The sequence below is a fragment of the Bos mutus genome, chromosome 3 (assembly GCF_027580195.1).
Source record: "Bos mutus isolate GX-2022 chromosome 3, NWIPB_WYAK_1.1, whole genome shotgun sequence".
NCBI lineage: Eukaryota > Metazoa > Chordata > Mammalia > Artiodactyla > Bovidae > Bos > Bos mutus.
In genome coordinates, this window is record NC_091619.1 from 99558407 (window position 1) to 99573560 (window position 15154).

At 51.1% G+C, this 15154-nt stretch overlaps 1 protein-coding gene across 5 annotated transcripts in view; it reads left to right on the top strand.

The window, feature by feature from the left end:
• The window catches only part of ERI3 (ERI1 exoribonuclease family member 3), a 131096-nt gene that overhangs the window by 33916 nt on the left and 82026 nt on the right, over positions 1 to 15154 (top strand). For all 5 annotated transcript variants that reach the window (XM_070368190.1, XM_070368186.1, XM_005894176.3 and 2 more), the window contains 3 exons: positions 388 to 504; positions 7251 to 7310; positions 11516 to 11607. In XM_070368190.1, the coding sequence (XP_070224291.1) occupies positions 388 to 504; positions 7251 to 7310; positions 11516 to 11607 (269 nt within the window). The remainder of the gene's footprint in view (positions 1 to 387; positions 505 to 7250; positions 7311 to 11515; positions 11608 to 15154) is intronic.

Consider the following 15154-nt stretch of genomic DNA (forward strand, 5'->3'; position numbering starts at 1 on the left):
TATGTGGCTGGAGACTTAGGCCCCTTCCAGGGAAGGGACCCAAGCAGGAGGAAGGGGGTTATCCTTTTAGGGGCTGGAGTGAGCAGACCCCTGCTGGAGAACCAGGGGTGGGGGAAACCGGGCCAGATGCTCCCACTGTCTCCTTCCCCTTCCCAGAGACAGTGAGGGTGGAGTGTGTGTCGGGTCCCTGGAACCTGTGAGAATGTTAACTGTGGGAGGGTCAAGATTATAACTGAGCTGGCATCTTCTCACTCAAAGTCTTCAGTTTGACCTGGCAGGAGCTAATTAGTCCAAAATACTCCCCCATTCTTGATTCAGAGTTCTTTGAGATGGTTAGTTTAGAAAAAAACAACTGATTCTTCCTTTTCTGTGCCTTTGCCATTCCAGGAAATCATCGAGTTCCCCATCCTGAAGCTAAATGGCCGGACCATGGAGATTGAGTCTACCTTTCACATGTATGTCCAGCCCGTAGTCCATCCACAGCTTACTCCCTTCTGTACAGAGGTAAGGGCCCTGGCTAGCGGCAGGCGCTGCTGGGACAGGAGCTTGGGGATCGTTGGTGCTCTATACTGGCTGCTGAGGGAAAGCATAGGTCTTCTCAGTGGTTAAGGCAGGTACACATTGGGCCCAGCAGTTGGCTTTTTACAAAGTCTGCCACTCCCCTTGGATCACTGTGGTCATTGGGGAACCCAGGGAGAGTAGTGATTCACTCTTCCCGGTTTCCCTGACACTTTCCCTTCCTCATCATCCCAACCTTTCCTGGTAAACCAGGAACTTGGAGTCTAGGAGTGGGGTGGTACCTCTGGGGTTCAGCTTCTTTTCAGTTCCATTTCCCCCTAGGGTCCTTGGCAGGAGGTGAAGATTTCAGCTTCTTGGTTATGTTGAGGCTTTCTTAGCTGTCTGGTGATGATTTTCTGTCCTTGAATGAAGTGGTGCTCTGTGAAGCATTGATGGAATTTGTGGGAAGCACAGCGCTATCACTAAGGAAAGAGATGGGCAGTCCAGGTGGGGAATGAGGACAGCCTGGCCAAGGCGGAGATGTCTTTATCCTTATCCTAGGCTGCTTCTGTACTTGGGCACCTTGCCAAGAGGTTAGTGTGGCCCCATTTTATGGATTTTGAAACTGGGACTGAGATCTTGGCGCTTGCTAGGGGCTCAGAAGAACCATTGGCAGAGAGGAGGCGCCCTGGAAGAGTTTGACTCTCAGGACTGTATGAAGAAGCCTTCTGTGGCTGCTTTTCCCTGTGCTGCATCGTGTTACGTGCTCTGTGCTGGGGTGGTAGAATCATGGGCCAAGAGTGTGTGGTAGCAGAGATCCTGGGAAAACGTGAAAGCAAGGAGCTCAAACCAGTCAATCCTAAAGAAAATCAACCCTGAATATTCATTGGAAGGACTGATGCTGAAGCTGAAGCTCCAATCCTTTGGCCACCTGATGTGAAAAACTGACTCATTTGAAAAGAAGCTGATGCTGGGAAAAGACTGAGGGCAAGAGGAGAAGAGGGCAGCAGAGGATGAGATAGCATCACTAACTCAATGGACCTGAGTTTGAGCAAACTCTGGGAGATAATGAAGGATGGGGAAGCCCAGCATGCTGCAGGTCATGGGGTTGCAAGGAGTTGGACATGATTTTGCGACTGAACAACTAGCATTTGGGGTGAGAGTACGTTAGAGACTTGGTGCCATCATCCAGGGACCTGCTTTCTCCATATGAGTGAATCAGGAGGACAGAAGTTCTCAAGTAATCCCCAAACAATCCCTTTGGTGTGGTGGGGTTTGGGGAAGTGCCTGCCTGTGCTGGTTGGGGAGCTCAATGGTCTCTGATACTGACTTAGCCCAGATATGAGGTCTTGGGCTCCTGGCCTTGATGCCAGTGCCCCAGGTGGGCCTTTTGTTGTAGGTATCCTTCTGCCAAGGAGTCTAGTCTCTCAAGCCTTTTGTTGTTCCAACCAATGATGATGCGGCTCTTGTTTCCACTGGGACACCTTTTCTCCCCTCATTCCCCTGGGAATTACCTGTACCACTAGGGGGCGCTAATCTGTCCTGTTTCCCTCTTTGGGAAAAAATCGTCACTTTAATGATGATGAAAATCCCCTTCCTTATGGGAAGGGAAGGGAAGACTTTCCTGAAACTAGCCAGGTTCTTGAGCCCTCCACTGGCCTGAAAGTGTAGTGTCCCCTTATCTTTTCCTTCCTCCTTTCTGTGTGCGGCCTCCCCCTTGGGGCCTCCAGTTCCAGCTCACTGCCTGACGTCGACAGGCAGGCCTAAATTGGGGGAAGCTGGTACTTGTTTAGGGATGGGATGGAGCATTGCTGGAGCTCAGCTCTGGGCAGGAGTGGATGCTTGAGGATATTGGGAAACAGGGGTTTTTCAGAGCAAAGTTGGTACTGCTTCTCTTTTGACGGAGAGGAGAAGGGATTGCAAGACTCTGATGAGAAATGTTTCTTTTTTCTGGAAAGTCTCACCGAAGGACACGCATACATAATTTGGAGGGTAGCAGGCTTGGTGGCATTGGATCCTCCTTATGAAGCCTGCTCTGAAGCGAGGCTGTGACTGTGCTGTAGGCATGGATTCTGCCATCCTCTCTCAGGCTCCCAGAGCTCAGAACTCCCCCTGGCCTGGTCCCTGCTTTTTCATCCAGCCTCAGATCTCCCTGCTTCATCTCCCCCTCACTTTTCTCAGTCCGCCTCTACACGCGATGGTCCTTCTGCCTGTGTACCCGCCTGCCCTCCTGCTTGTCCTCCAGCACTCTGCTCAGGGTCACCTTCTCTGGGAAACCTTCACTGAGCCCAGGCTGGGCCGTGCTCAACCCGGCATAGCACAGTCAGATACATTATACTGCAGTCATTTGTCCATCTCCCCACTAGACTGTGAGCTCCTTGATGGCAGAAACCAGATGTGATCCCTGACGGTCCTATCCTTAGGGCCTGGCACCAAGTAAAAATCCATGTTCCTCAAGTGGCTGGTGTCAAGGAGTTTTTCTACCACAGCCTGCCTCCCCGCAAAGTAGCTGTACTGCTCACTGCTCTTTTGAGTAAGTAACGTCTTCTTTGGAAAACCTAAGGTCATCTAGATATCGCCCTGTCTAGATGGACTATAATGCCAAGGGAGGCACGGACACAGAATGGGGCCGTCCTTCTGCGACCTCATCCAGTCTGGCAGAATGTGCCTTTGTGGACGGGGCGGGGGGCAGTGAGATCATTCCAGCCACAAGGAATCTTTCATTGGTAAGGCTGAGGAACAACCCCAAACCTCCAGACTTTTCTAAGCAGGTCCTCCGGGAGGATTTTCTCTCTTGGACCAGAAGTTTTGTTTTTAAGAACCCTGGCCATGTGTGTGCATGCACAAGCACATGCTTGTGTTAGGAGAGAGACAGGCTCCATGCTGGATAGCCAGAAGAGGGGTTCTGCCTTGAGTGAATCTGCAGCCCGCATGCAGACACTCTCACTGCTCTGAGTGATGAACATGTCATTAGCCTTCTTGAGGTCCTTTCTTAGTCCCAGTTGATAGGCTTCCTGGAGATGTTCTGACAGAAACAGGATGGGGGTGTGTTTTCTTCCTTCTCAAGCCCTTTCCTACCACCTCTAGAATCCACTCCAGCTCATTACATCTCTGCCTGTAGCAGCTGGGCTGCTGCACAGTCCCTGACCACGTGCAGTCCTTTTTGTTATTGTTGTCACTGTGGAAAAAAAAAAACAAACTAGGAAAAAATACCCATTTTGCTAAATGCCAGTAAAGGGCTTTGTCTTACACCTGTACTTGTAAAGGGTGAGATTTATTGGTCTCTTTGTCTGAGGAGAAAGAGTGGGTCTGATTATCAGATTGCACACCAGAGACAAGTGCTTATGTAATCAACAAACTGTCTTGGTGTCAGAATACGATTGTGCTGGAGATAAACTGTGAAGGGAGAAAGCACTGGATGCTGACACGCTATTGGCAGCGAGCATCCAGGGCTGCGTTCTGTAGTTGCCCGTATTTACGAACGAGGAAGCCCACTCGTCCCCAGACTGAGCTCTGGTGCGGGTAGGGGATCTCAGTCACCAGTCACATTATCAGTCAGGGTCAGAAGCCCCTCGCCTTGTGGTTTCTGAGTCTGGGGAAGCGGGAGTTAATCTGTAATCCCTCAGTGAAAGGAGCCACAGAGCACACATTAATCCTTCCTCTCACCTCTCCTGCTTTAAGTGGTTAAGGTCTCTGAGCTCTGTTTAGCCTGTGAGCCCTGGTTCTCAGCTTAATAAATACTTGGCTTTGCTCTAGTACCTTTCATTGTGAGGATGTGAAAGCTTTTTACAAACATATATTAACCCAAGTGGGAATGGACTTAAACAGCAGCGTGAAAGATTTAGGTTAGGCCTAAGGTATCACTTCCCAGTAGTATTTTATTATATTTTCTGTCTTCCTCACAGTTTCTGGTATGTCTTATAGGTTGTCGGTATCAGGTATGGGGATTGACTTCTTAAATTTCACCCTCCACCATCTTCATCGAGTGCCTTGACAGAGCTGATCAGATGTGGTCCATTGTTGGGAGGCGTTAATGCAGGGGAGTGAGGCCTGTTCCTGGAAGGATCTCAAGCCCCTGTGTCTCTGGGGCTTGAGTTCAAGTCCCTTAGCTATAAGCTGTAAGCCATGCTTTGGACCACAGGTGGTTTGGGAAGCATGGAGAGAGGGAGGAAGCCAAGTTCACTAGGCTCCTCCCAGGCTGATGATTCTAGGATTGCTGACCACTGCGGGGGAGTGTGAGAAAGCCCTAGAATCCTGGAGGCCATCTGCACCTCTGCACCCCATGGTGACAGGAGGCGGGCCTAGTCTTTGGTGAGAGATCCCGCAGGTCAGCGCCTCGGTTGTTGTTTTCGATGTAGTACTTTTCCTGGGACCTAGGGCAGGTGCTGACCTCAGTCCCATTTCCAAGGAGCGAGGGTTCTTGGCAAGGATGCTGTTGGTCTCCTGTGTAAGAGGGAGTTTCTGGAAGCCCTTCAGAGTTCATCTGAGTGACACTTGGTGGGAGCCAAGAGGAGGAGACCTAACCTTGCCCCAGGAAACTCAGACTGGACACGAGACTGTGCAGACCCTGGGGCTTTCCCTGACAAGTGGCTGTGCGCCCTCTTTTCCAGGATTGTCCTGATCCAGAGCCCCAGCGCCAGGTTTGGGGATGTGACTCAGCCCTAGGAGAACCTAGCAGGAGAGAAGCTGGGCGAGAAAGGGCAGTAGTGGGCGCAACCAGTCATCTGGCTGTGGGACCTGGAGTTGGCAACAGGCCTGGTCCAGACCTTGCCAAGACAAAACACAGGGCCCTGCCTGCTCAGTGTGGCTCTGGGTGCTGACTGGATTGGGCCAGGACTGGGCTGCCAAGAAGAACTCAGATTCCACAGTGGCAGGGTTGTCATGCCTTTCTTCACTGCTGGATCCCTGCCTGCTTGAGTGGGGCCCAGCCCCTCCAGCAGTAGATGCTGACTGAAGGAAAGGAGAAGCCTCAGCGCTCCATGATGAAAGCCACAAACCTGGGGCTCTTCCCCATCCCCACCCGAGCCCTCAAGGGACCACCTTTTCTTTTCTTTGGCTCAGGCCCTCCCTCTACTGGGCAGTCCTTTGGTCTTCCAAGCAAGGAAAGGGTGTGGAAGTGCCAGCCGGGTGGGCATGCTGTGGGTTAAAGCCTCGCGAAACAACAGTGTAGTTAATCTTTCTAATTTATTTTCCTTTTAGACCATGGGAAGTCTGTAGGCAGCAGCTGTTACCCAATTAAAATACAGATTAATATAAAAACAGTTTCTGGAATATAAAATAGAGTGGCTGTGTCCTTACACTTCCTTAAAATACCACCTAATAATGACTTGATGAACTACAGAAACCCACCTAGAGGAACTCAGCGTTCTTAAAATGAAAATTTCTTCCCTAAAAGGTGTGTATTACCATTCCGTGTAAGTCGCTATGAGAAAATAACCTTCCCTCTTAGAGCCAGCGGTTTGTGTGAGTTGGGTATTTGGTATTCATTACACATAATTATAGTTTAATTGGAGTTTAATCCCCACCCCCACACTTAAAAAAAAAGAGAAGTTTCCAATCAGGCCTGAGATGCTACTCTTGTCTGGAAGTGGCCGGGGGCATGCCGGCCATGGTGATTTCCAGCTGGGTCCATGTCTGTGCAGGGGCCTCCTGCTGCAGGCCCTGTAGGCAGCCTCTCTAGTCTGTACTTGAGGGATATTTTCCACTTCAAAATAAAGCAGACCAAAGCACCAAGCTGGTTTGAACCTAGGCCTGACCTGGGTGGAGCAGAGGCCCTTGAGTGAGAAATCCTCTAGGCTAGGTTTGTGGGCTTTTTCTTCTGCTGAAGGTGCCAGTTTCCTGCTTGCCCAGCCGGTATCGAGGGCCCAGGTATGCAGGGTGAAGGGTGGATGCCTGGGGGGCCCCCTGGCCCTTCACTGGTGTAGAGGGGGAAGTGCTGGACACCGAGGCTCAGAGAAAGGGGGACTTGGAACTAGAGGTCCTGGTCCCATGTGGGGGCATTCCCTGAGTTCTGCAGGAACTCCTGAGGAGCCTGGAGGTGAATTTACTTGGGCTTCCCAGGTAGCTCAGCTGCTAAAGAATCTGCCTGCAGTGCAGGAGACCCTGGTTTGATTCCCTGGTCAGCAAGTTCCCCTGGAGAAGGCATAGGCTACCCACTCTAGTATTCTTGGGCTTCCTTGGTGACTCAGACGGTAAAGAACTCACCTGCAATGCGGGAAACCTGGGTTCAATCCCTGGGTTGGAAAGATCCCTCAGCCTACATGAAAACTAAAGCCTTGATAGCTTCCCTGATGGCTCAGCTGGTAAAGAATCTGCCTGCAATGTGGGAGACCTGGATTTGATCCCTGGGTTGGGAAGATTTCCTGGAGGAGGGCATGGCAGCCCACTCCAGTATTCTTGCCTGGAGAATCCCCATGACAGAGGAGCCTGGCGGACTACTAGCACAGTAATTCGGGAGGAGTTATTGCACCTACTGAATACAAAAGATGTGTAAAGTCGTATTTTCTGCAAAATGAAAGCTGAAAACAGGTCTGAGACCCAGCCCATGCTCCCTATGTGGATATGTACCCGCATCTCGGGGCAGGAAGTTGTGGGGGTACGTGATCCCCAAGGCTTCTGCCAGGTTTGGAGCCTACAGCTGTGCAGGTCAGAGGCTTTTACTGTAGAAGGAGGAAAACAGAAAAGACTCCAGTCCAGCTTTGAGTTCCTGCATCCCCGGTTTCCACCCATAGGCTATTTCTCTTTCCTTTCAGCTCACCGGGATTATTCAAGCCATGGTGGATGGTCAGCCAAGCCTGCAGCAAGTGCTGGAGGTAGGTTGAGTGACCTTTAATTCCTGACCTCTGACCCCTTCCTGCCACCTTCCTCTCCCTCCCCTCCTGAGAATGTAGCCATGTAATTTGACTATGATTATGGCTTGATTAGAATAACATTTGCTGTCACATCAGTGACATGCTGTTGAGAGTATTGAACCATTGATCTGTCATCTCCAGCTGTTCCTGTCAGGGTTACTGACAAGATGTCCGCGCGCCCCCGGGAGTCAGTGGAGGCCCCGCCTGCTCGCAGCCCGAGGCTGTTGCTGGCCGGTGGCTCCGGTGACTCGGGCAGCCTGCGCTGGGAGCAGGGGAGCCGAGCTGCGGCACTGCGGGCGGCCCCGGGGACTGGAGGTGTTTTTGTTTAGCTTTAGTGTTGGCTTCTTGTGGCATGTGAGCACTTCATTAACTCACCCAGAACTCCCCATTGATGGCTTTTGTTTGCTGTCAGCTCCTCCAGGAGGTGCGGCCGGCCCGCCTGCCCCACTGCAGCTTGCCGCTGGATGCATTGTGCCTGTCAGGGGTGCGGAGGCTGCACTGGGTAATGATTCCTAATCAGAATAATTACAACAATTGCCTATGTGAGGAAAATCAAATTAAAGGCTTTAGAACCCTTGGCAGAGACCACACTTCTGGGATATTCTCCTTGGGGAGCTGGAAAAGGTTAAGACGCTGCTTCTCGTGCTCCAGCCTAGGGAATCGGGAAGCCGTGCTTGGCCTCAGCTCATCTCCCACCCCCGCTGGCCTGGAGTTTGCAGAGAGGGAGAGAGCCCCCCTCCCCTTCCTTCTCTAGGGGGAGGGGAGAGGCGAAAAAGCCTGTGGATCGCATTAGGTGCTTTATTTATCCTTAAGAGCAACACGCCCAAAGCTGTGCCCCATCGCAGGAGCAAGCCGTGTGTCTGGGAGGACAGCAGAGCGCACCTACGCTGGAGGGAGTAGGGTGGTGGCAGGGAGAGGGAGGACGATCTTTTTCTTGAGCCCAGAGGGCCTGTCCCATGGAGGAGAGAAATGCAGACTGAGTTTCCTGGGGCTCCTCAGGGTGGAACTAGGGCCAGAGAGACAGGTCTAGGCTCACCCAGTGGCCGAATATGTTCCTGGTCCCAGGGAGCATGCAGGCCCAGGTTCTGTGGCTGGTCAGGCTCTTGAAGGGTTGGGAGAAGATGAGCCCTGAAGTGTCTCCCAGCCCCACTGACCCTCTTCTTGGGTGGGGAGATTCACCCCTATGACTAAGGAGTCTCCTCAGCCTGGACTGCTCTGTCCAAGACCAGACTCAAGGAGAAAGAGGGGACCCTTCCATCCCTGTCTTCCAGCCAGCATCCCAGAGCGAGGCCAGGGGACAGGCAGCTTTTCCCTGGAGTGTCTCTGGCTGGGATCTTGGGAGGAAGATGCTTTTTCTGGGCCAGCACCAAACCAGGGCTGTTGAGGTTATGGAGTTTTCTCCTGACTGGTGCTGGTTGAGGGGGAGGTTGGTCTTCAGGAGGCTTCCTCCTGCTGACCCCGAGCCAACCCTGAAACAGGGTGCTCAGAGGAGTCTGAGTCTCACCCAGTCTCAGTGTACTTTGTGGGTGAAGAGGGGAGATTGCTGGCATTGAGGGAGTCTCTGGGGGCTCGAGGAGACCAGACTGGGCTCTGCTTTTTCCCATGAGTCCTGAGCTGGTTAAAGAGCTGAGGAGCTAGTTCTCATCCTAACCAAGGCCTTGAGCAGATGGCAAGATGGGTGTTTGTTGAACACATTTGTTCTTAGCCGGTCTCAGACTGGGCTTCTCCACACCTTCAGTAGCCGGGAAGGCTGGCTCCTGCGGGTTGTCTTGGTGGTCCCTCCAGCCATCTCTCCATTCAAACAGAGAAGGGAAGGAAAAGGACAGGCTTGATTCCAAACACATGACTTCCCTGGACAGCCTTGTAGCAGAAGCTGCTCACTGAATACCTGCTGCATGAGTGAATGGCCTTGGCCCTAAGCTTCCAAGGAGCAGTGAGTGCTTCCCATGGTAGAGGCCTGGTCTTGCTGGGCGTTGCCTCCTGACAGTCCTGTCCTGTCCTGCTCTCTTTTCCAGGACCACTGTGCAGGAGTTGGGGCGTTGGGGAGCCCCCTAGCAGGTGGGGCACTTACCTTGGGGATTTAAGGCCAGTGAACCGGAGCGAGATTAGCTGACTTAGGGAGCTCCAGGTTTGCCTTACCTCTTTTCTTATGTAATGTCTACCTAATTTTCTTTAGGTGACCCTAGGGAAAGGATGCATGTGTGCATGCATGTGTGTGTGTGCGTGTGTGTCCGTGCAAGGGCTGGGGCCAGAGTGGCCCAGGAGACATACATTCAGCAGTGGAACGTCCAGAATTTAGCTGCCGGGGAGACCCTTGCACTGAAGAGGATGCTCTGGGGTGCAGACTGTGAAGAGGGTCTGCAGAGTCTGGCCCTGATGTCCCAGGAGGTAGGGCTGCCGTAGCCATGAAACTGCATGGGACCATCGGCCCTGCTCCAGGACTGCTTCAGCTGGGCCAGACCTCCAGCATCTCTGAGGATCCAGGAAGCCCAGGGTTATCATGGGCTCTCCATTATCTGCTGCATACACAAGGCCTTCACAGTCTGGCCTCCCCCAGCCTCATTTCCTGCCCTTCCTTTCAGTCACTGCAGAACTCCAGTCACATTACTTCTTACTCATATCTCAATCAAGAGATCGAGAAGGGACTGTGCTGGGTTAGGGATTAGGACAGTGAATAAGACACCTTAACAGCCCCTGCCTTCATGGTGCTGATAGTCTGGTGGGAAAGGCAGAATTTAAACAGACAATGTTGCTCAGACGCAGAATGTCTGTGCCTTTGCCTCCTGTCCTGTGTTCCAAGCTGTCAGGCAAACTCAGCCACCCAGCCACTAGTTCAGTCATCTTTATGCAGCCTTTCTGATGCCTTTCCCCGTGAAAGCTGGGGCTGGCCTCCACCTCTTCTTGGTCCGATGGCATCCTGGGTGCTTCTCCATTGATGCCTCTGTTGCATTGTATTAAGATGATCTGTCTTCCTCCCCTTCCCAGCCTGCTGTCTATTTTTAGGTAGGCACTTAATCCATTATCACATATAATTCACAAAACAACCCTGTAAGGTTAGTCATCCTACCTCGTTTTATAGATGAAGGAAACTGAAGTTCAGAGGGGTTAAATGACTTTTAAATGACTTCTCATCAGTGACACAGCCAGGATATAGAAGAGCCAAGGTTAGAACCCAGATGTGTCTGATTTTTCAATCCCGAGTTTCTAACGACTGTGCGATATAGCCTTTAAAAATAATCCCCCTGTGTGAGTGGCACAGCGGTGTGATCTGCTGCACTCTTGCCCCATGCCTGGGATCTTCTGAAAAGTAGGCACTGCTTCGTGAATTCTTTATGATAATTCTCTCGTTATATACTGATTTTAATATTTGTACTTGCAGTGTGAGTGCAAATAATAAAATGGATCCAAGGGATGAAGGGGAAGAAAGACTTAAAATGTCTTTAGGAGCAGTTTCTTTCCCTGTCTAGGAATTGAGCTCAGCCTTCAAAAGATTCTGCTGAATTTGAATCCCCAACCAGGAGGAGAAAAATACAGATTCTGGGACCAGTTGATGAACTTCTAGCGACTGGAGCAGGCTGTGCTTTCCCAGTTGTCAGAATAGGGCTACAGCCCGGCAGAGGAGCCTCTTCTGCTAGCCTCTTGGGGAAAGTTAACTTGACCTTCGTTTGGAGAATAAGTAAATTAATACATTTGGTTAGTAAACATTTGGTGGGAGGGTGGAATGACTAAACAAGCAAACGATCCTATGGAGTTCCCTGCTTGGGGGCCTCTTCCAGCCTGTTCTCATGGTCCAGGCCAACCTGTGTCTGTGCTAGGCAGTACCTTTGTTTGAGGACCAGAGGTATTTGGACTGACCTACTGGCTTCTGTCCTTATCCTGTCCAGGGTGGGCTGCCAGGCACCGGGAGAGTGGAGGGGCATCCTGCCCCCCACCACCCCTCTAGCACTTGGGCTTGTGGGATCTGCCTGCAGGGATCATCCTGCCAGGGCCTCCATAGTTCTGAGCCAAGGCTGAGAGCCCAGAGTGGAGCTGTGGTAGGATAAGATTACAGTTTTCTCCTGCTCTGATTACAAGCAGCTTATCTGCGTTTCACTGTTGTGGCTCTTCAGAGACTCAGGGAAAAAAAAAATGGAAAATCTCATCTGTTCTTGTTGTGTACTTTTCAGAGGGTCGATGAGTGGATGGCGAAGGAAGGCCTCTTAGATCCAAACGTCAAGTCAATTTTTGTCACCTGTGGAGACTGGGACTTAAAAGTCATGTGAGTATGAGCAGGACTCCTTTGCTGACAGGGCTCGGAACCTGCGGGACCAGGTTTTGCCTTTTACAGTCTCAAATGTCCAAACCTACAGGGCAGCTGGGTCAGGCAGTCTTGGATCTGGGGGCTGGCTGGGCAGAACGAGGGCTGGGAGCTCTGCCTTCTACCTCTGGATGGACCTTTCCAGCCCTGCTGTTGCCTTCTTACCTGTGCTAGGAGAGCTCTTCCTATTGTGGGCTACACGTTACTGCCCTGAAAGAAAGGAGTTAAAAGAGGGTCTTTAATTTTCTTCTAAACCAAGTACATAGTATTTACTCTTCTAAATGCTTTAGAAATAGTAACTCATTTACTAACCCTTGGGACTCTTATTATTCCTATTTTATAGATGAAGACATTCAGGCGCAGAGAGGTTAAGTATCTTGCCCAGGGACACACACAGCCAGAATTAAGACCCAGGCAACCTGGCTCCAAGGTCCATCTTCCTAACCATGATGCTATGTTAGGCTCTCATGTGGGATGCGAGGCCCTGATGATCCCACAGAGAGCCCAGGGTGGGGATGGGAGAGGGATGCTGCTGCCGGGTCACCAGCCTCCTCTTTTCCTCCCTTGTCCCCACTGCTTTTTCTCCTTTGTCTCCTGGTCTTGTCCCAGTTCTGGAAGACAGAGCTGGTTCCTTTGCTGGGTTGACACTTCGGCCTCTTGTCTACCCTCATGGATACCTGGCTTCAGAAAGTCCCCAGGGAACGAAAGCAGGGTGGAGGTTGGGCAGTAGGGGGGCGCTGTGTGCTGAGCACTGATAGGATCCATACCTCTGTGATCTTTGTGACTGAAGGCAGCAACGAGCATTCTGTGTGTGTATGTGTGTGAGTTTTTGAGCATAGGATGGCGTATTGGTGGGGGTGGGGAGCCATGGCTCTGGAGTGACATTTCCTTCCAATTCAGGCATTATTTTCTCACCAAGATCCTTTTTATGCCTTTTGCTGGGCATTGAGGTGAAGTTCTGCACCCGGGTGGCTGTCTAGCCTGCTACTGGACCCAACCCTCTAGGTGAGGCGGGAGGAAGAGCAGGCCCAGGTCACATACTCGCCCGCACACCTGTCTCCCCCAGGCCTGAGATCATGTGTGTGCACTGACTGCGTACCACACGCTCCAGAGCTCCCCGTGACACTCATTGTTGGGGAACTTACAGGGGCTGTGCCTGGAGGCAGAGCTGAGTCAGGGGACGGTTCCGAGGAGAGGGTGAGGAGGAAGAATGCTGTTGCTCTGGTTTACAGCGTTCCATATCCTGAGCAGCTCTGAGCACTCAAGTGAGAAGGGACTCCTGGGGAGGGAGCTCCAACACAGGAGACGGTATCCGGGGTGGGGCAGGGTACAGGCTGACACCCAGGGTTCTAGGGCTCGTGTGGCCCAGGCCAGAGGCCTGGTTTCTCTAGTTAGCTGAGACTCCCGCTCTCCCAGTGGCTTTCTCTCTTTGGCGTGTTCATGTCCCAAACACCCAATTTCAGCATCTTCTGTGATAGGGGTGAATGGCGTGTGCTTGTATGCGTATGTGAGAGCTTTCCTGCCCATGATGTTGGGGACTATCTGGCTGGGCCTCCAAAGCTTGGGGTCGGTTTCTCCATGACAAGGAGAGGGGATGGCTGGCATTGGAAGCCTTGGCATGGCGGGCCCTGGACAAATCTTGGTGACTTAGGAGGCTGCTTTGCATCTTGATGGAACTGTTGTCATCAATAAGAGGGATCGGGCTGGGGAGTCAGAGCACATGTGAAAGGAAAATCAGATGTTAATGAGCACAGTTTCTGGGTTACTCTTTTCCTTTACCTCCTGGAGAGAAGCTGTTTCACTTTTTTATTTTAACTACTAAGGGAGTGAGGGAATAAAGGAAAAAAAGAAAACGTGAAAATGACAGCTAACATCAGTTTCAAGAACTACGTTTTATGTTTCTGATCTTATTTCTTAGTTGATATTTCTATTGTAACATTACTACTCTATGATGCCAAAAGAATTTCATTAAACGGAAGAAATTAGATCAGTTGGGAGATGAAGGAAAAACAACCAGTTAGATTGGCAGAATCTTAAAATCCATAACTTGTTTAGGCACGGAAGGTTGAAGTGTGTTCCCCCAGCATAAGTGCCAGGGCCTCTGAGAAGGCAAACAAATAGAGACACCGTCTCTGCTCTCGAGGTAGCTCATGGTACAAGCAAGGAGCAAGGGTATAAAAAGGAAGGGAAAAGAGTGATGCATGTGTAACAAATCAGGAATAAGAAATTAAGGCACCAGATACAAACAATACACCCTTTTGAAAGTGGCAGTGACTGTGATAAAGTACAATTTTTAAATGTGTTAATGAGCACATGCCATGTGTCTCTCAGTCTCCTACCTGTCTTCTTGGGTAGGAGGTGGTGTCTCTCTTTTATAGGTGAGAAAACAAAGGCAAATTAAAACCTGATGCTCAAATTGGTAGACCCAGCTAGGCAGAATGGAATTCTTAAGGCCACATGGCTTCCAGAAGAGATGACTGGGGCAGACTTTGGCGGCTGGTTTGGGTCTGGCTCGTGAAGGCCAGCCAAGCTCTGGAAGCGAGAGTGCAGGGAGGAGTCAGATGTCTGGTGGCAGGGGCGGGGGGAGGAGAGCTCTGTGGCCGCCTTTTCGAAGCAGGATTCCCGTAACTGCTGGGAAGGCTCTTAATTAAATGTGTAACAAAATAAAAACAGCCAGAGAGGAAACCTAAGCAGCGCTGCGTGACGGCGCACAGCTTCTCCGTGTTCCCGGAGCCTCTTGTCAGATGGCTCTCGTCAGAAGCATCACCTTCTCTCATGCCTGGTAAAGCCTGCTGATGAGCCTGACAAGGGTGGTGGTAAACTGACCTAACAACTTGTTAGTATGTGGCTCACTTCTTGTTTTGACATCTATTTTCAAATTTAAGTCTAAGGAACTCAGCAAATATTTTCATTTCCCACTCTAGTCTCTCCGAGCCACGCTCCCTCTTGTTGCTGCTCCCCCCGCCCCCTGCCCCCAGCAGCCTCCCTCTCCCTGCAGCCAGCTGCACATCACTTTGTTGGAAAGGGCCTGATTAGTGTGGCACTGAGAAATGGGGACTGAAGTGGCAGTGGAAATCCCACTGGAGAAAAGAAATCTCCCCCCATCCTAACAAATTAATTTTGTGTCCGTCTTTTGTCAGCCTGAATGGGGTGATACTCAGGTTTATGTGGGCTTTGAAGCTGTCGTCACAGATTCCGCTCAGGTGGGTTTTAATACAGTGGGTGCAGATTTCATTTTCCTTCTAAACGTTTTTAAGAAACGACACTTGTGGTTTTGGCTCTTGGTCGGCTTGCCTTCCCTACCTGACCTGCCTTTCCATTGCCTTACCTGTTGTTTCCTGAAGCTCCTTGTAGAGTTTAGTGTTCTTTCACAGTGTTCTCTCTCCTCTGCTTATCCAGGCTCTGTATTGTCTCTGTAAAGGGCGTCTGTCTTTGGCATGGTGGGAGGATAGGGAAGATGCAGTGAGGATGGACATCTGCACAGGCGCTGCCTTTGAGGAGCTTACCT